The sequence below is a fragment of the Pteropus alecto genome, unplaced genomic scaffold (assembly GCF_000325575.1).
Source record: "Pteropus alecto unplaced genomic scaffold, ASM32557v1 scaffold110, whole genome shotgun sequence".
In the NCBI taxonomy this organism is placed as follows: Eukaryota; Metazoa; Chordata; class Mammalia; order Chiroptera; family Pteropodidae; genus Pteropus; species Pteropus alecto.
Window position 1 is genome coordinate 10,549,304 of NW_006431920.1, and position 21,178 is coordinate 10,570,481.

At 45.2% G+C, this 21,178-nt stretch overlaps 1 protein-coding gene across 1 annotated transcript; it reads right to left on the minus strand.

Moving 5' to 3' along the window:
* Positions 1-6: 6 nt before the first annotated feature.
* Positions 7-14,641, minus strand: PLCD4 (phospholipase C delta 4). Its single transcript, XM_006906719.2, has 15 exons — positions 14,620-14,641; positions 14,326-14,484; positions 12,941-13,169; positions 11,608-11,737; positions 11,059-11,290; positions 7,928-8,129; positions 6,778-6,922; positions 5,999-6,151; positions 4,417-4,608; positions 2,972-3,128; positions 2,498-2,614; positions 2,091-2,263; positions 1,382-1,517; positions 864-1,013; positions 7-785 (listed from the first exon to the last, which is right to left on the minus strand). The coding sequence occupies exons 1-15, from the start codon at positions 14,639-14,641 to the stop codon at positions 679-681; spliced, it is 2,304 nt and encodes a 767-aa protein (XP_006906781.1). The 3' UTR covers positions 7-678.
* Positions 14,642-21,178: the final 6,537 nt, after the last annotated feature.

Sequence of the window (21,178 nt, forward strand, 5' to 3'; positions counted from 1 at the left end):
CCTCTGGAAACTTGTTTTCCCACATTTTCCTGCCCCACCTGTCTACCCAAATGTCCCCCGACCCTCATTCCTCCCTTCCATGCCCAACAATGACAGACCATACCCAAGCCAAATTAAGGAGAGCAGCTCTATTTATACCAGCAGGGCTAGGGAGGAGCAGTCTGGTGGGACTCTGAGGGCTGAGCAATGTTCTCGAGCGTCGTACAGTCTTGGAGTCGGGTCTTCCCTCCGCAGCCTTTGCCTGGGGAGCCTTGAGGCTTAGTTTATCCTTTCTTTGGCTCTGGGCTTTGAGGAAGTTAGGATGGAGGGGATAATGCCTCTGGGTTTCTCTGCCCCAAGCCCCCCTAGATTTCTAGTTGCCATCTGCCTTTGAGCCAGAGTTGTTGGGTGAGATTAGTCTTCTTCGGCCGGGGTATAGGATTGAGCCCACAGCAAGAATTCCAGTATAGAGTACGCAGAGGGGAAGGGCAGGAAAGATCCAAAAGGCTTGTGAAAACGGAAGAGAAAGAAGGCGAAAAGTCCTAGATTTGCTTGTTAGGAAAGGTGAGGTAATTTTGTGCCTAGGAATGTACAACCCACACTGCGGTTTTTACTTCTGTTTGCTTTCTAAAGTATTTTTCTAGGTTTTTCTTACCACATAAAATCAGATGCACCCACCCTTCTCACAAAGTGCCCACCTTAGGATTCATCCTCCTCCAACTCTTCCCGGATGCAGATGTACACAAAGATGGAAGCTGGATGGAGGCTAGTGCCATCCTTGGAGAGCAGGTGTATGTGGCGGTAACCTGGAAAGGCACAGGAGGACAGCATTAGGAAGGCAGCCAGAGCTGGGAGGTTGGCCAGATGTTGAAGGACAGGCTCACCTTGTTGCATGCAGGTCCAAGGCAGGGTGTACTGACCCACAAAGTCATTTCGGGATTTCCAATTGTAGTCCTTTACCACAAAACGCAGCAGGGCCAGTTCAGGCACCAGGACCCGGAAGCATAGCGTCTGCCCCCAATGCGGATTAAAACCTGAGACGGGGCAGCAGTGTGAATGAGGGTGGGAATGAAGGAACAGACAGTGTTGACTTTTCTTTAGGCCTGTGCTGGGTTGCTTCTGTGTTCTCCCTAAAATTTCACAGCAGTCAGCATTTTAAAGGTGAGGAAATTGAGGCTCAGTGGGTAAGCAATTTGCCCAGGTCACTGAAGCTTATAAGTGAGAGTCCAGGATTCAGATCCAAGACATCCAAGCCCTGATTCTTTGTCGTGTTCCACACTGCCTCCCGTGGAAGTGCGGGGAGGGAGGGTAGTGACATGGACTATACTTAATGGAGGGTAGGATGATAGGAAAGTGACAGTCATACTCCTTCCACCTGCCCCCAGCACTACCCATCCCTCACCATTGTTCTCCACGTAGCTGGTTTCCTGCCGGCTTGTGTCTGGGCGGATGCCAAAGATCTCCACTCTCACCAGTGGATCTATAATGGCCTTCTCTTTGGTCTGGTCCACTTTAGGGAGTTGCTGACCACTGATCACCTGCAATCAGGGCTCTAAAACTTCAATAGTTCCTGCTCGGCCCAGCCCCACTCCAGCCCTCGTACCCCGGAAGAGGGGGGAAAAGATGAGGAAGGAGGATACACAGGACCTTGTGCTCTAGCTTTGGGTTTGCAAAGCCAATCCCCCATGGGTAATATATTTCCTTCTAGTAATCTATGTGCAATTTAAAATGCATCCAAGTCAAAGTTTAACAAGGTTTGGAAGGTATGTTAATGACAGCAACCCCTTCCGTAGCATTTACTGTGCACCAGGCATTGTAAGCACTTTATTTTAACTAATCACAACAACTCTGTGAGGTAGGTAGTAGTAGTATCCCCATTTTGCAGGTAAGGAGACAAAGGTTAAGGAACTTGCCCAACATTACACAACTAGTAAATGGGTTTTAGCCTAGGCAACTGGCTCCCAAGTCCATGCTGTTAACAATCAGGCCGCCCTGCTTCCCATAAGGAACCTTTGACCCATTACACTCCTGTCAGGCCTGACCACCTCTTTCCTCTGCTTCTATTTCAACTAGCCCAAGTTTCTTCCCAATAGTTTCACTCTCTACTGTACCTGAATTAGGAGGATCTTGGCTTTGAAAGGGCCTATGGGCCTCTCGGGATGGAAGGAACTCAGGGTATCACGTAGGAACTCTGGCTTCAGCACATAGCCACAGCCACCGTTCTGGCGGAAGAGCCCATCATAGATGTCCATCTCAAGCCCCGCAGTCTGCACATTCATAGCCACTGAGGGCCCCAGGAGAAGAGAAGGGAAGGATTCACCTTGGGGGCCATCTAGCCCCTCTTTTAGGGAGTTAAAAAGACATATTTGGTATAGAAGGGCCTGCTGGGAACACCTCTATGAATAACTTTCTCGGCTGAGCACTCTCATTGGAGCATTCCTGGCCCTACTGCCACCCAGGGACTTACTTCCTACCTGTCGCTCTTACGTCCTCTTCCCTGTTTCTACTGCCTCCTTACCCATCTGGCAGCCTGCATTCCAGAGTTCTAGGGGGTTGTAGTTGGATGAATCTGTCCTCAGACCACTGGGATACACACGGCTTAACTGCCAGGCATTGTGCTGCACAAACTCATTGCCTGTAAAGAGAGTGTAGGTAGTGAGATGGAAGTGAGGTGGATGTTCCCCATCCCCTGGTCTCAGGGACCCTGCCCACCGACTTCACTCTTTTCCCCAGCATCTCCTGAGGCTGGCTCCAGAAAACTTCACTGTGCCTCTACTCATTTCCATCCAAACCATCTCCCGTAGTTGTCTTCTCCCTAGAGCTTTGAGCCTACTATTTATAACTCCTGTCTCCATGCCTGCTGTGAGGAGTTTCTTAGCTCCCTGATACTTCCTTAACTCCATTGTCTTCTTTCTTGGGACTCATCTGCTTGCGCATCACACCTGACCCTAGCCATCCCTATCTCTTCCTGTCCCTCCCTTTTGGTCCTGACCAGCCTCCTTGATGAGGCGCTTGGCCTTGGCTTCAGAGAAAGATGATAACTCATAGAAGCGATAGTGTTCCTTTGAATGAGTGAAGCTGTGGAATGAGACAGTCTTCATGTAGACAACCAGGGCAGAGAGGGATGGACATATGATGGGTGCGGATTTCTGGAAAAGGAGAAAGTAAAGAGGAAAGTGGAATTGAATATCAGCAATCTGAGAAGGTAGAAGCCAATGGCCAAGATCTGAACTTCCCCACCCAACCTAAGCCTCTGCCCACTTCCTCCCCAATGCATTCTCCCTTCTGCCTCACCTGCTTGGGAAAGAGAGGGGACTTAAGCTTGGGAAGAGGAGCCTGGATCATAATCTGACAACAGATAGGCGGACATAACAGCGGGCACATCACAACCTGGGGGTAGGAATGGGAATAAAGGCAATCTACATATACTGGTGGGATCAGTTTCAGCCTCTGGGCTTAAAGGGTCTGCTCTGTGTTATTTTCTGAGTACCAGGTTTTTAATTTATTGTTTTTAAACAGGTCATCCTCCCTGCCTCTCATCTGTTAAAACAAATTAACAATAATTTTTGGTCAAACTGTATGTGAACCCAGACAGGCATGTCAAGGTATGCAAATGGTCATGGAAGTCACAGCCGGAAGGATGTGAGGGTCCCAGAGTAATATCTTTAGATTTGCCTCCTGAATTCCCATTTCTATCCCTGGACATGGCAGCAGCTTAGATACCACAGCCCCGGAGAGAACAGGATAAGCTAGACAGCAGTCAGCTGAGCCAAGCACATGCACAAGAGAGAGAAATGCAGACTTCAAATCAGGATAATGAGAGTCCCACAAATGGCTCCCCTTCCCCACAAGGAGCTGGACACCTCAGGTACAGACTTCTCAGAGCCTTCCCCTTCCCCATCTCTTCCTGCTCCTCTTTGACTATTTCTGGCCCCTCTGCTGACTCGCCTTTTCCAAGAAGCTTTTTCTAACTAAGCCCACTTTAGTTGAGGTCATGGCTCACTAATAATGCCACACACACACACACACACACACACACACACACACACACCCATCAGTGCTTTTTAAACTGACCTTTAAAGAGACTGAGGAATTAGTACAAAGATGTCTCAGGAGTCACCCAAAGGACCCAGGAGAGAGCCAAATGGGTACTTCAACTAGGATGGCATTCATTTTGTATACTGAGCTTCCAGATAAGATTTCATTTAAAAAGATTTTATGACCCAAAGAAGTTGTAAAGCCACTGCAATATATCTATATATGGCAATATATAGTGGTGCCAAGTATGCATTCTTATATCTCTTTCACCGGAGGCAAGGGGCATTTTGCTCCTCGGCCCTCTACCCTGCCTGGCTCTAGTCTGTTCACATGTAGGCTCTCAGCTTGTGGTACAGACTGACCAAATGCCAGAGCAGAAAGACCAATTCCCTGGCCTACCTTTTCCTTTTTGTCCATACTGCGAGGGCTCAACTCCTGGGTCTCAGATTCAAACTGGGTCTCCAGCTCCAGCTCAGTCTCCTGCTCCCCCACTAGTTCAGACTCTAGCTCTTCCTCCTCTTCCTCTTCCTCAAGATCCTCCTCAAGTGTCTTTAACTTCTTCCCCTTCACCAGGATCTTCCTTCGAAGCTCCTAGGGGACAAAATTCAAGGAGCCTGTTTACCTGTCTGCTCTGGGACCCTCCGGGGGCCCCCTGCTCTCACAGGCCGCCTCAAAGGCAAAGGAAGTGAGTGAGTGGTCACAAGTTCCCACAAGAAGGCTGCTTTATACATGCAGCAGGGATTCCTGAATTATTAACATCTCTATCCATATGGAAAAGTATTAAATGGGGACCCCTACCTCACATCTGACACATAAAGATTCCTCCTAGATTAAAGATTTACATAATATAAGGAACATAAAGAATATTGGAAGAAAATAAACAATCTTTTTGAATAATCTTAAGGTGGGAAAGCCTTTAGAACATGAGATGAAAACTCAGAAGACATAAAAATGACTGGCAGATTTGATTACAAAAAGCTTAAAAACCTCCATAAGGCAGGAGATGTTTTAAATACAAAAGAAAAAATAGACTGCAAAAAAAAATATTTTCCAAAGCATTAATATCTTAAACATTTAAAAAATTGTTGTATATCAGTAAAAATTATAAACCTTCAAAGTAGGTAATATCCATTAAACCAAAAAGAAGAAAACATAAACTTTTCTTTTTTAAAAATATTTGACTTTTTTTTTTCATGTTTGCCATTATGAATCATCTCACTACTGGAGCTATTTGTGGTCCCTCTCTTAATACTGTTGGTTGGAGTGTAATTTGGCATTTTTTCCAGAGGGCAACTTGTCAATAATAACCAAAATGTCAACATGCGAACTCTTCAACCCAGTGATTTTGCTTCTAGGAATCCCTTTCAAAGAAAAAGTAAATGGGCAAAGCTGTACATACAAATTATAAACAACCTAAATGTTTACCATCTACTGATTGAATAAATTATGGTCCATAACATAAAATGGAATACTATAGAGCCATTAAAAAGGAAAAAATTATAATGAAAAAATTATACATGAAAAGGCACCTATGATATATATTATATGTGAGATACAAAGGGATATCGAGAATAATCTTTTCAATTTTTTTAAAACATACACTTTATGTTTATATAAGCATTTAAAAATCTATTGACAGCAGTTATTGGGAAAGGTTGATTTTACGTTGGGGGGAGTTCCCTTTATACTGTTGGTATAGTCTACAACGATTACAGACTATGAGGAAAAAAATTAAGAGATTTCCATTGATAAAATAAATATTAAGTAAATAATTGATTTACAATTCAGAGAACTATAGATAGAATTCTGTGTTCAATTAGATTTTTTAAAAAATTAAAGTCACTAATTATCTCTATGACAAGGATATTAAAGAGCAAGATGGTTCATCTGAGGGTGAGAAGAAGGGAACAACATGGAGGAAGCCAATGTGGCGGGTATGGAAGCCACAGTAGAGCCTGGGCTGGGGGCGAGGGGTCCCTACCTCAGGTGAGGGCAGCTGAGTGGGCAGCAGCCCATCTAAGGTGGTACTCTGGAGCTGCTCGCCCAAGATCTCGGTCAAATGTTGTGCCATGATCTCCTGCTGCTCCCAGCTGCAGTGGTTCTCCAGGGACAAGATGACTGGATAGTCTGATGTCTGATGGGGAGGGAAGGGGACACTGGAGCCAAAGTTCTAAAGCCTGTAACTTCCTTGCTTCTCCAGGCCCACCTAGCTACTCTCTCAACTCCTCCGATCTCATTCAAGGCCTCAAGGAGGTCTTGCTGGGTCTGGAGTCCACCCCACATCTAAAAGTCACTTGGGACCCCACATCTCAGACCCGTGCCAGGTCTGATTCAGGTCCCTCTGGGATCTTTGATTTTTCAGGCTTAGAGTGTGAAGGCCAGGCCGCTCCCCTGGTTATGTGTTCATGTTACACTCTCAGGCTTTCATCTTTAGATTCCTATTGTCCCCCAGCCCTATCCACCATTTTCTCTGTCTGTTTCCTTATCCACTCTCTCCCAGATAGGTGACAGAAGTTGTTAGAAGTAATAGTTACTAATCTCTAGCAATTACCTCTATGGCAACTAACTGCTAGTAACACACTCGACAGTTATTCATAATAAGTCCTTAATATTTGCTCAGTGCTTCACCGTTAAAATCTCTTTTACCTACATGCCACTTGACACCCTCTCTTTTTCCCTCGGCCCTCCCCAAACCCAGAGCCAGCCATTCTTCCCTCAGATTCTCTTGTCTCACCAGTGTTCCCACCCTGGGTCTCCTACCTGGAAGGCGTACTGTGCTACAGTGGCCACAACTTCTTTGAACGGGATACGGGAGGTCAGGGTATGTCCATGGTAAACGATAGGTTCCCCATTAGGTCCATCCCATATATCTACCTCCACGCAGCGGCAACCCCGCTTCAGGGCTCTGCAAGAACCCCAACCCCCAGAGACAGGAGGAGTCAAGGTCTGATCTTCTACCTGGGGACCTTCTCCCCACTCTGGAGAGAGCAGTGCTCACGCGCTCGTAGTTGTCAAGAGCCCTTCAAGCTACATCTCCATGGATCCTTCCCCATCCACAGGGACACTGCTGCAGCTCACACTATTCTCCTCCACCACCACCACCCCACCCTCACTCAATCTTTCTTTAGCAAGCCGTTACATACTGCCTCGTGTTGTTTCTGGTGTTCTGGTTGTATTTTGTTATACAACATCTGAGCTATTCAAACTGTCAGTAAATTTATACTTTATTTTCTCTACTAGACTTCCTAGGGCAGAAACTATATGTTCCACTCATCTTTGTATCCTTTGAAGCTACTAGCTCAGTTAGCAGTTCACTGCAAAGATATCTTGACTATTTAATCTAATACATGATTAATCACAATAAGAGCAGGTACCATTTATCAGCTATTGACACATGAATTATCTCATTGAATTCTCACAACATCCAGACAAAATAGACACTGTTATCATCCCTATTTCATAGATGGGGAAACTGAGGCATAGAGAGGTTAAATACTTAGTTCCAGAGTACCAAGTGAGGGAGCTAGGATTTGATCTCAAATGGTCTGACTCCAGAACCTATGTTTTTAACTCCTATACTCTATTGACTTCCATTTAACATTTAGTTTATTTATTTATTCAAAATAAATCTGTCAGGACCTCTGAGTTCCAAGAGAGTTTCACAGCCTATAAAAGAGAGAGAAGCTCCATTTACCCATAGGGCTGCAATACCACTCTCCCACCAGTCTTCAGTATCTCCTCCAAGTCTCTCAGGTCTCCAGGGATCCTCAGCCCCAAACCTCCCCCCCGCCGCCACCCCGCCGCCACAACATCTTTTCAATCTCTGTTATCCACTGTCGGCACTCCTCAATTTCCCACAGATGGTCCCTTCTCATGAGCTCAGCCCCTTCTCCCCTTCTTCCCACTGCACCGTATATATCCCTCGACGCTGCTCTGGCCACAGAGCTGGTCCCCCACCAGGTAGGTGTTATGAGAGGAGTTGATGTAGTAGTGGTTCAGGGGTTGAGTCATATCCTGGTAGATGGGGAGGTATGTTGGCTTGAAGATGTCTCCGTCCTTTGAGCAGAGGTAGCTAAGGAAGCCATCCATGCTCAGTACATGCCGCAGTTTGCCTAGGGTATGGAGTAGGGGGACACTAGAATAAGAGAACTCTAAGGAAGAGCACTTCAGCATGCCTACAGCCTGCCCTCCACCCAACCCCTCTCCAGGGTCCTGCCTGTCAGATGGTGTCCACTCCCAGCTTCCAGATCCCAAACTTGCTTCCCATAGTGTCTGCTATTTCAATCATCCCCACCCTCAGAGAATGTTAAAGCCACAAGGGGAATCATTACAATCATTCTAGTCCAGTGCTGTCCAATAGAACTTTCTATAATGATGAAAACATTCTATTCTGCCCTGTCTAATATGGTAGCCTGTAGGCACATAAAGCTACTGAGCATTTGAAATGTAGCCACATGACTGAGGAACTGAATTTAAATTTCTTTTAGCATTTTGTTTTATTTTATTATTAATTTCAAGTAACAGTACATTGGATAGACATTTATATAGTTTGTGAAACAATCTGCCTGATTACTCTATCACCCCTCTGGCTCTACTGCATTTCCTATGCTGTGTTCCCCATCTCTATGACCATGTATCAACTACTAATTTGTACTTGTTTAACCCTTTACCCCTTTCTCCCAACATCCCAAACCCTCAAATAAAAAATTTTCATTTTAGTTAATTGAAATTTAAACTGTCACTACAGCTCATGGTTACCATAACAGACAACACAGTATTCAGTCTAAAGGGCTAATTTTATAGATGGGGAAACTAAGGCCCAGAAAGAATCAAAGTCAAAGACTTATTAATGACATGACCAAGGTACTTTTGTTTTATTCCCTGGGCTGTGTAGCTACTGCCAGCTCTGACCTGAGGCTTTCTTCCTATCGTCAATTCTCACATGATGTTTTGAGGAGTGTTTGTTCAACATCCCCTTGGACTACATTCTCTTTGAGGGCAGGTCCCTGTCATTCCTTCCATAGCTCTCACCTGTTTCAGCACAGGCTTCATATAATAATAACAACAATGACTGATAGTTATTGAGCACTTGCTCTATGCCAAGGATGTTATATGCAGTCTCTCTCTTAATGCTCTCACCAACATGATCAGGTAGATGTGATATAATCTGCCCTGAGAGGTTAGGTAACGTATCTTAGGTCATATAATTAGTAAGTGAAGAAGCTGGGATTTGAACCCAGGCAGCCACGTGTCAAAGCCACACCCTACACCCCTGGGCTGTGCAGTCCACTGAGGTAACATTGCAGCTGCGGGGCTCTGTCGGGAAGCAAAACAGTTTGACTCTCATGCCCAGCTTCCTTGTTCCAGGGTTGACAAGGCCTGGAGATGGTAGAGAATGGTAGGAAGTTGGGCAGGAAGTTTCATTCTTGACAGTAATAACTTAAATGATTAGGGAAAATCCACTGTTGCCAGATACTTTTCATGTGCATTATTTCATTTGATCACCAATTATTTTACAAATAAGAAAACTGACTCTCAGATAGGTTATGTGACTTGCCCGAGGTTACTCAGTAAGAGGCAGGATAAGAGGCAGAGTAAGGACTCAGGCCCAGGTCTCCTGAATGATACTATATTCTGCAGCCAGAGTGTAGTCTGATAGTCAAGTACAAGGGAAGAAAACACCAAGAAGGGTGGGAGGTAGAATTAATGTAACTAATGTATACTGGATCCCGAACTGGGAATCGAGAATCTTATTTCTCAACCCTCTGACATTTCTCTCCTATGTAGTTTTCTGAAATAATTGCTTTATAGCCCCCTTTCTTCTCTGAGCACCCACACGAATCTGGAATCACTGATCCCAACACTTTCTACTTGACTCTATATTCCATGAAGGCATTGTCCTTGTCTGATCTAATACTGTATCTCTGGCGCCTAGCATAGGTCCTGGAACATTATAGGTGCTCAATAAACATTTGCTGAAGTAAATGAATAAATAAAAGGAAGTGGGAGTTAGGTCACTTGTCCAGCTGTCCTTCATCTCATCTCTAATCCTGATTCTCAAGAGTGGCACCAGGTAAGAGTCAGATGACCTGGGTTTGAATCCCATTTCCTCCCCTTAGTAGCTGTTGGCTTTGAGCAAGCCATTTAATTTTCCTAAACTTCAGTTTTCCTCTCTTGCACAACTGACTTAACAATAGAATTTACTTTAACTTGCCATTGAGAAAAGATTAGAAGAAAAAAGTCATGTAGAAATATTGGCACATTATGGGATACTTAGCAAAGGCCTAATCAAGATTATTGCTTTTGATTTATAAGGCTGTAGTGAGGAACATGAAATAAGGCATGTGAAAGTGCCTTGTAAAAAATTTATTAATAATGTAAATTCCTCACATTCTGAAGGGAATGGAGGGCAGGAAGACACCTACTAAAAAGGCAAGGAGAAAGGGTTGAGGGCAGAGAAGATATATTTTAGCTGTGTTTGTTAAAAGCTAAATGATTGGCCTCATTATTGTCCCCTCAGCCAGAGGCTGACTAAGCTTCCAAGGGCTTTCCGGGGCTTGGAGGCTTCAAGAACCATTTGGTGAATTTGGAGAAAGCCCAGGAAAGGGCAGAGAGCCGGCATTTAAAGAGACAGCAAACAGGAACCAGGAAGGGAACTAGGAGAAAAGGAATCATATGCATTGGAGGAGAAGAGGCCAAAGCAAGAGTACCAAGGATTTTCTGTTTCCACTCAAGCCAGAGGTTGAAATCAGGAAGAACATAAGCATGTGAAACATAAGCATGGTAGAGGAAAGGGGACTTATGTGATGTTATTCCTCCTGAGAGATCTAGCATTACAGAGGAGACCCCTGTCTTGTCTGAGTAGGAAATGACGGCTCTCCTTCCAGAGGAGTGGTTGAATAAGATGAAGATGACTGGGGAAGGGACCAGAGTAGGCGTGGCCTCAGCCTCCCTGAGTTAGGCTGCTAGTCTCTGGACCCTACTTGTCAGTCACCCCTGCTCTCTCTCATGTCTGGTGCCGCTCTGCTCTGGCTCTCTTACCACTATCTGAAGGCTCGTAGCAGTCGATGAGTTCTAGAGCAAGGTCAGGAGCGTGATCTCCTTCTTTCTGCTCCTCTCGGAGGAAATCCACAAATTCCAACAGGGTCAACTTCTGTCCATCAGCCGAAAAGTTTTCAAATAGTTCCTGCACCTCAGGACGCTTAGTCAACGCCTTATAGAACTCTGTAAATTCTTTTGCTTCCAAAGTGTCAGAGTGAGACCCGTCTGCTGCCTGCAAGAGGAGTTAGAGGAGAGTGGACGAACCCTTTAACAGCAAACTTCATGGCCTTGACTTGTTTTGTAAGGAGAGTCTTGCTGACAGATGGATCCAAAATGCTTCCAAAGAACATCTGATGGTGTTCATAGAAGAAACCAACAAGACTGAAGAGTAAGAACCATGGCCTACACTTCCCCTTGAGCATGGCATAGTGCTAGGGCACATAGTAGAGATTTGATAAATGAGTGTTGCTGGATAGGATTGGAGTATTTCTGGTCAAGTGAAAATGTGGCTGACGCTGGCTTCTGCAAATCCTTCCCCAGAAGACTCACCTGGAAAAGCTGAAAGGCATATTCTTGTTCCATTTCCACATTCATCAGGTGCAGTAACCGCTGGACTTCTTGGAAATTCATCCGACCATCCTGGTTTTTGTCTCCACGCTGGAACCAGTCACTCAGCCATCCAGGTCCGAGTCAAGGCAAAAGCATTGTGTGTGTGTGTGTGTGTGTGTGTGTGTGTGTGTGTGTGTGCAGATGTTGGTGCATGTTCATCCACTGTCATCTCTCCCGTCTTTCCTGCCCATATCTCTCCTATGCCAATTAATTTTCCATGTTAGCTTCCAGAATAATCTCTCCAGAATACCAATCTATCTTATTCCGGCATGCCTCAGGTACCTGCAGGTACCTCTCTGTTGCCTGCAGAAAGAAACCTAAATTCCTTAACAAGGAAGTTAAGATCTCCTGCACCACCATGATTTGGCCCCTACTTAGCCTTCTCAACACATCTCTGTTTTCTCTGTACTTTAGCCAGACCCTCAACTCCCTGCTCTCTAATGTCCCTCTCTCTCTCCAGCTCTTCAGTTTCCTATCTCTGGGCCTCTACTCGCACTGTTCCCTCAGGCAGAAATGCTTTTTCCTCCTCTTCTCTTCATGTTCAAATTCTATTCATTTTCGAGGGTTAGCTTAAATGCTACTTCCTCCCTAAAGCTTTCTAAGAATTCTCTCAGCTAGAATTATATATTTCTCCTTCCTTCAAACACCCTCAAATAATCTAAGTACCATAACACTTCCATAGTACTTAGATTATTCACAAAACTCCATCCTTTTTACCAACAAAAACAAGATCTGAGTCTCATTAACCTTTGTACCCCTAAAGCCTGACATAGTGCCTAATACATTCTGCTTAACGGATGGTGAATGAATGAAGGATGGATGGATGGATGGATGGATGAATGAATGAATGCCTGAATGAACAGGCATAGAAGGTGAATACAATCTAGGAAACTTGAAGTGAGTTGATACCACTAAGCCCTTTAAAGGGTTGCTTCCCACCCCTGTGGTAATTAATGCCACTGTGGTAATTAATGCTTCCGTTCACCTCTCGGGATCAGTACCCTGTTTGGTCGTTTGCCTCTCACTGTCTGTTCCCTCAATCCTAGGGGGCTTGATTCATGCCCAGACTCTGCCTGGCTATGTCTCAAGCCTTCATTTCTCTATCAATATTCTCAGCCTCACATCAGCCTGAGTTGCCTCTGCCACCCCATCCGGACTCTTGGGCCTTCCTAGCCCTGCAACCCTCCCCCACCCCCCGCACCTGTTCCTAGCCCTGCAGCACCTGCTCCTTCAGTGACCCCCAAACCCCACTCTGGCTCCATCCTGCCGATACTGGTCCAGCCGCTCCTGTTGGTCCATGCTGGTGACAAAGTCCACCAACAGCTGGAGCCCCTGCATCCAGGTCTGGGCCTCCTCAGCACTGTTGGCCACCAGGTCCAGGTTGGAGCGGCGGCCATGGAAGACGACGGTGAAGCCCTGCTCCAGAGGGAACTCCTCTGCCAGGCTGCGCAACAATTCAGACTCACTGCCCTTACGTACTGTCTCCACATCAGAGATTGAGACTGCCAGAGAAGAAGCAAATAGGGGCACTGAGGAAGAGAGTCTGCCAAATCTCAGGGGCTAAGGATCAAAGACCATTATTCTCTTCTCTGTGAAGCCATAGAGTGGGGGGACCCCAGCTTACACAGGCTGAAACCCCAAAAACCTTAGTCTAGAGAGATGCAGACCTCTGGGATTCAGGATTGCAAATGTATCATCACTGTTTTCATAGGCAACATGGCAAAGGGATTGTGTTGGGAATGGCAAGACCTGGCTTCCAGCCATCAGCTGGTAGTATGACTTAACCCTCAGTGTCCTCATCTTAAGTAAGGGATGGTCCTTTACATGGACAGTGCACATGGTGATCACAAGGGGACTGGTGAGGCTGACAAATGGAGACACACTTGCAGGGTAGAAGCAGTTACGCCAAAGCACAATATGCCCAAGTTCAATTTTCCCATTCCAGGTTTGAGGACTTCCTCTTTCTAGCTGTTTAAGAGGGAGCCAGAGAAATTCTTCCACCCCATTCCTCATCTGGGGGTGGTGTGGATTGTGAGCTTTGATTGTGTCTTTAAAGTAGACTCTCTTAGATGTGTCCTGTGATCAGATTTTTAGAGGGATCATAAAGTTTAGCCAATAGGATGCACACTTATGATGCATTTACGATATTTTGAAATAGTCTCCATAATAGCTAACAAATGCATCCTGATTTCAGGTCCCATGCTTTAGACATTAATTTATTGAGACCCTGTAACCTACTAGACAGATATTGTTTAATTCTCATTTTACAGGTGAGGAAACTGAAGCTTAGTTTAAGTAACTTGTCTAAAGCCACTTAGCTTGAAAGTGGCTGAGTCAGGACTTTAATCCAAGCAGTCCAATGCCTGAGATCATGCTTTTATTATGATAATAATAACAATATGTAACCTACGATTTCTTGAGCCTTGCTAAGTGCCAGGACTCTTTCAAGCCCCTTACATGCAATAATTAATTTAATCTCATAACAGCCGTAAGAGCAAGTACTCTTATAATTTCCATTTTATAGGCTCAGACATAGATATAAGTGGGACAGTACAAGGATACATCATAGAACCCTGGTCCCTCCCCTGCTCTCAGGATGCTGGGCTCCTCAGGATCCTATCCACCCATGTGCCCACCCTAGCTATCCATGTCACTCACAGCTGGGCTTGGCTTTGCCTCCAGCCTGTCGGGCATGCCAGACTGTCATGCAATCTTGCTGAAGTCTGAAGTATCTTAGTCTCTTCCAAATTTTGGACCTCACCTTGCGCATCAGCGTGCCTTTCTGCATCAGCAGCACGTCTTCATTGACAGGCACCCCTGGGCCAGGAGAAGCACGTACTAGATAGCCAGCCAGGAGGATGGAGGGCCCGGGAGGAGCTCTTGAACCTGGGGTCCAGCCTCCTCCCTGTCCCTGGGCTGTCTCCCCAAGCCCTCTTCTTCAGGGATACTCACGGCCTTGCAGCAGGGATGCCATCACCCTCTGCTCCACCAGCTGGCGCCAGAGTCACCTAAAAGAGCAAAAGACTGGATTAATCTTGGTGGTCTTAGAATAATGGATCTAGGGAGGAAGAGAAGGAAACCAGTGTTTCCGGACTGCCCACTATGTGTCAGGCATTTCATCTACACAGTCTGTAGCTCTTTTTACTTCTAATTTGAATTTGGTGACTATGAAGCTTGGAGAGGCTAAGAAACCTGCACCAAATCATATAGGGATTCAGAATTTAACGCCAAGTGTGTCCGATTTCAGATCCTCTGTTGTTTCCCATAGCCTAGTCCAGGGAGAGCTAAACCAGGGCTTTCTGCCAAACACCCCTCTCCTTCCCAATACCCCGCAGTCCACAAGGTAACCTTGTGTCATACTGCTCAGGAGCTGGCTGGCTGCTCTTTCAGAACCTAGAATCTCTCTACATCCTGGCCTTCTCCATGGAATCATCCCAGCTTCCCTATTCTGGGAGCCCTCTCCATGTTCCCATATAGATCATCCAGCTCTGAAGGGTTACAGCAGAGGATTTCCTTTGTCATTTCTACAACACAGGGCTTTACTTAGCTAAATAAGCCATCTTCTTCTATCTTCACATGGTAAAACATATTTTATACTCCTTTTCATAACAGTTATTCTCACAGTTTTGATGAATCAGAGAAATTACAGTCTTGGAATTGCATTTTCTTCTCCGCCAACTAAAAAAGAGTATCTCCTTTACCATACATGCTAATTTAGGACCTGGTTCAGTTGTCCTAGTAGGTAACAAGAAAGTTCCCTTGAAAAGAACTAGAAATTTGATATGTGGCCACTTTGATTCTAGCTCTGCCCCTATTAGAAATACTCAACTCTTGACCAAATCATTCTGAAATTGGCAAAGCTCATGAAACATAAAACTCTATGCTTTTGTATAAACAAAGGATCTACATTTGAATAGAAATGTTTTTTAATTGATAAGCTTAAAATGTTGACATGGCGAACATCCAAAAAACTAAATGAATCTCTGAAGTAATCATTCAGTTAATGCTCCATTAGAACATCCTGCAGCTCCTTCCTATATTTTACAAATGAAAAAGCAGAAATCTAGGAATGTGATGTGACTTCTCTGAGGTCACATAGGATATTAGTGCCCTCTATCTCTCTTTAGTGGGAAGAGCCTATAAAGTCAGCTGGGGATGACAAGGTCTTTAGGAAGAAGGTAGAAGTCACTGAAAATACAGCTTCCCTGACTGCAGGACCTAGGGAAGGCTTTCTAAATGAGTAGGCTTTCTAAATCAGAGGGAGAGAGGGAGGTTGGAGATCAGTCTGTACCTAAGTGGGAAAGAGAACTCAAGGCAGATATCAAGAGAGAAAAAAAACCCTGAATGGTTCCAAGAAGAAAGGGTTTTGCTGGCTGAAGCTGAATATGTGAGCCTGGGTGAGGAAATTTTGGATCGAAGAAGGGCCCCAGAGTGCTTCCTTGGAGACAGAAAATCATTTCTGCTTTTCTGTGTGGAGATGCCCAGTTTAGAATCTGAGGCTTGCCAAAGCTGTATGAAAACTGAAGTAGAAAGTAACAGGTCCCTCCTAAGTGACTCAACTCCTCAGACTCTGGGGAGGGTGGTGGGGTCAGCCTAGGGCTGAAATCTAATCTCACTTGCCAGAATCCTACCTCATCTCCCTCCCTTCTGAACTTTAGCTCCCATGTCTGGGGCATAGGTCTTGATCTTGGGGGAAGATAGAATTACCTTCCCTTACATCTGTGTCCAGGAGCCTCACAATGATGTCCTAAAACATGGGAAGCCTGAGAACAGAGTCCAAGTGCCAGGATGGCCTTATTTTGAAGCCTACTTCCTCTCAGACCAGCCTTAGAAAATTATTTTATTTTCTTTTGTCAAATTCTGCCAACCCCAGGGCTTGGCGAGCTCTTCAAATCCTGCTCCCATTTCTGAATCACTATTCTAAACCTGTATCCAGGTGACATGTGGCCATAAGATGGCCAATTTCAATACAAGGAGCCAAAGAATGTCAGAGCTGGAGTTCATTAATAGAGAACGGGACTGAGGACTAGAAAGATTAGCTGACCTGCCAGAGTCACCTAATGAATTAAATGGCAAACTCAGAGACAAGAACCAAGGTCTTTATATGACTAGCTTAAAGATCTAACCAAGACTATACCCTTAGAAAGGGTTGACCCTTTCTTTTTCTTTCTCCCCAGCTCACTCTTCTCTCTCCTGATCTCCTCTCTGCCTCTTTATTTGCTCACTTGTCAGCCTCTCTTTGCTCTCCTCTTCTCATTCTTCTCCTCATCCTTTCTCCCCATCACCTCTTCCTCCGTTTTTTATGGTTCTCTGCCCCTGTGAGGATTTTGAAACTGTGGTCCAGTAGTACATCCCTCTGCTCAGCCTCACTTTCTCCCGTATCCTAGGAGACTGACTAAACAAACTGTGCAGAGAATGTGACTTAGAACCCAGGTGTTCTAGGTCTTGGTGTTTCCTCTGGTGTCTGAGGGTAGGATGAAAGGATGGTCACAGCTGATGCAGGTGCATCAAAAGAGAAGAGAAAAAAGACTTGGGATGGAAGCAAGAGACAAGGGACAGAGGATGAAGACTGAGAGTAAGAGACTGGGTCATAACTGTTTACTCCTGGACACGTTTGTGGAGATCCTTGAGGATATAGGTAATTTCCTCTGTAATACAGATGAGAAAACTGAGACACAAAATAAGGTAGGAAGTGGCCAGGGCTGCAGAGCAAGATTTGGTCCTCAACTTCCAGGTGGCTTATGTTACCTAGAGATGGACTTTGGCAGAATTGCCAAAGGTGCTAATGGCATTACAGTGGAATTCAGAGTGGCTCAGGTCTCTCTGAGGGACAGGAAGACACAGGTCATTTTGCTCATAGCTTCTCTTTAGCTTCTCAGCAGGAGTATGCCTGATCTGGTTCATACAAAGAGGACAGAATGGCTCCGGTCATGGGTTATAACCCTCAGAATGTTAGAGCTTGAAGACTTTTATAGCACATCTAATCCAGAGGTTCCTGGCTATCTCAACACCCTCTGGAGAGTGTCTTAAAACAAAGATTCCTTAGCCCCACCCCAAATCAACCAGATCAGAACTTCTAAGGATGGGGCTCAGGAAGATTTATTTTTAACCAAGCACCCAATACACAGGCAAGTCTGGAAAACCCTAAACTTCCTCTTATCACAGATCAAGAAGATGCTATTGAAAGTCGCATAGCTAGTTAATGGCAGGACTTGAAGCAAGTGCTCTTACCAGCATAGCACTGGGGCATGCCAACAGACTACCCTGGCCCATTGAGCTGGTGAAGAACAAGATAATTGTTCTTTCCAAGGAAGTTTCATACTCCTCTCCTTATTACCAGGGGTTTCCATACTTCTCATAGATCTCGGCCCTCATCTAGTAATCCTTAACAGTCTGTTAATGAATCTATGCTAAAGCATGGCTGCTCCAATTCTCTCTCTTCCCTTACTAGGGTAGGGCTCACATCTGAGTGGCATCCCTGGGTAGTTAAGAAGTCCCATATAAAGAGGTGACTGACACAGCCAGCAGGAAAACTGTAAGCCAAAGAGGATAAGCTAGAGAGAAACAGGAGGTGAGAGCCTTGTCGACCTGTTCCAACACAGGAGTCCAGGGTGCAATTAAATCAGGGTGGGAAAGCATGTGGAGGGCAGAGTTAGGGACTCAGGCAGGTCAGAGCTTGGAGCAGAGGCTGGTCAGAGCCTCTAGGCACTTACCGTGGGCAGGATAGCAGTCCTGTGTCTGTGAGCTCTGCGACACTCTCCTCTGTGGGATGAGTAAACCCGGCCAGCTCCTTTTCTCCTTTTGGCTTCCTCCCCTCTTCTACTGCAGTTTGCTGCTGTGACTGGCAGTTACAGCCAGAGGGAAGGAGTAGGGTGGAGAGAAGTGTGAGCTCTCTCCTCGGTCCAGCCCATCCAATTCTTAAAGGCCCAGGACACTGGTCAGTGAGAGAATCGTAGGGACAGAGTGGGTAGAAAAGGATTAAGGAGAGGGATTGGGGCACACTTCTCTAGGGAGGAGGAGCCTGGCTGCCCTTCATCTTGACCCCAATCCCGCCAGAGCTATCAAAGTGAAATCCAAGGAGTGTCTGAGTTGCAGTGCTCCATGAATCACTGCTTTTCATTCTGGTCAGTTTCTCTCTGTATGTTATACAGCTGTCTTTGCCCTTATTTCACCTGGCCCCTTTCTATGGTGTCCATTTCCACCAGCCGGCCTGCTTCTGTGTCTCTGCATCCTGCCTTGCAGGGCGCTCAGTCTAGCTCTGTGGCACAGAGGAAGGAAAAAAGAAGGATGATGGAAAAGGAGGAAGATGAGGAGAAAGGAAGGAGAGGATGATCTTGGAGTGTAGAGGGACAGGTTCGTATCTGTGTGTATATCAGGCACTCACTAAATACTGAAGGAATGTATACAGGAATTCATTTGTTCTTTACATTCATTCATGCAATGAGCATTTGTTCAGCACCTCCAATGTGCAAAGACATACATGCCTGTTTATAAAAATGTGTGAGGAGATGAAACAGACTGTTGTGTAAGAATCAAGGGCAAAAAGAGGAGCACAATACTGAAAAGACATCTAACTGGGAAAGGAAGGTAATGAGCTTCTTACATAGGTGAATGAACAGGCAGCTGAAACAGAAACCAAGATTGAAGAAAGGGGAACAAGTAGGAGGGGAATAGGGGATTGTAAAGGGATTTATATGGCCCCATACTTCACAGTGAGAAACTGAGGCTCAGGGAAGTTTAGGTAATGTCCTGGACTTCCATTTCAGCAGCAGACAGCCAGTCCCTTGTACTCTCCCAAGCACTGTGAGCTGGGACCTACTTTTGCTCTGCCTTAGAATGACTGCAGATTATGGCTCTGTCTGGACCAGTGGATGACACTAAGGTAGCTGAGGGCATAGGTCTCAGCCCTGTACTTGGACTTCTGTGGGATCCATTTCTTGTGAGGTATATCTTAATCATAGGCACAGAGTGAACTAACTGCACGAAATGATTTGATTTTAAGTGTGCTGAGATCAGGCTGCCTCTCATGATTCCCCTGAACACTCAACTGCCTAATATTCTACCATTAGTGATTATTTATAGCTAAAACTTTAGTTCCATTAAAATACAATCCTCCTAAGTGATTACCATAAATGTCAGGATAGTGGTTACTTTTGGGAGGAGGTGGGGGTTGTGATGAATAGGACATGAAGATGGCTTCTGAAACAGCTGGCCAAGTTCTATTTCTAGTTCTGGGTGCTACCAAGGGTCTTCACTTTTTAGGAACTTATTAAGCTATATGTTTTCTTTAAGTCATTTTTTACACCTGTGTTATAGTTTCCAATAAGAGGGTTTCAGATCTTTCAACTGGTAATTTCTGAAGCCCTACTGGTTTTTCCACAATTAAATCTAGGTTGAGTTTACCGTATTCTACTGAGAGCAGGTTTTGATAATAGAAGAGTAGTATACAGAGAGGGGAGGCAGAAGAGGAAGGCCATTCATGGGAACAGAAAGATTGGGGGGTGGGTCTCAATATTTAAACAGTGCTGACTTCAAATTTTACTCAATAGAGGCCATGTCTCCCATGCTTGTCTCACTCTCTCATTTCTACTTTCCCAGCATCATCATGCCCCTATTTTTTCCACGCTTACTCTTCATATTCTCCACTCTTCTTGAACATTCCAGGACTATGCATGGTTTACTTCTGAGACACTATTTGCTTCACCTAATTGCTGCCCAGCCTATTTCCCTTCCAATTGTTCTTTGACGGGTATTATCTCTTATCCTGGATTTTCTGGGAGAGTCTAGATCTCAAATATTCTGTTTCAGTGTCCTCGTAAACATACCAGTGCTCCCAGATCATGTGTTCTGATTTTGGGGGCTGGCACTAGAAGACCTTCACAGGTCCAGAAGAGATCCAAAGAGTGGCTCAGAAGACATGGCCTTTGCAGGATGCTCTTTAAATCGGGGAGGGAGCAGACAGACAGGGCCACAGGCACAGGAACTGTCTTTCTGGTTTGGTTGTTCCTATTTCCATAACTAACCTGACCCTTCCCCCACTGTTGTCTATTAATAATAGATCCAGAAACCTGATCAGGAAGGGCAGCAGCAGTAGAGGGACTTTCTGGGAACCATGCCCGGCAAAGGCCAAGAAGCCTTATATTGAAATGCAGATACAGCTAGAAAAGAGGAAGACCTAAACACTCTACTCTTACGCTGCCACCCTGGAAAGCCTAGAACCTCCTTCTGACGCCCAGGGGAGATGCCCTAAACATTTTTCTTTTTGGGACAGTCAGGCTAGGGAGTCAGAGACCAGTTCCCCAGCCATCCAGGCAAACTACTCACACTTCTGAAATAAAGCCTATCTTCTTGGTGGTCAAAAAGACAACACAAAATATTAAATTTCATTTAAAAAAATCACCAATGAGACACCCTGTATAATTAAAAGCCAGGATATACAACTTCAAAAGACCAAAGAATATATAGCCATTCCTCCATCCCAACAAAATTTAAAACAAACAGAAAACCAATG

Bases quoted from the DNA above. Each gene is read 5' to 3' on its own strand.
- PLCD4 (XM_006906719.2), bottom strand. From the start codon at position 14,641: ATGGCATCCCTGCTGCAAGGCC. The intron at 13,170-14,325 runs GTGAGTGACATG...CTTCTCTGGCAG, and splicing joins AGGCAAAGCCAAGCCCAGCT to TCTCAATCTCTGATGTGGAG. The intron at 1,518-2,090 runs GTACAGTAGAGA...CCCTGATTGCAG, and splicing joins CCAAGATCCTCCTAATTCAG to GTGATCAGTGGTCAGCAACT.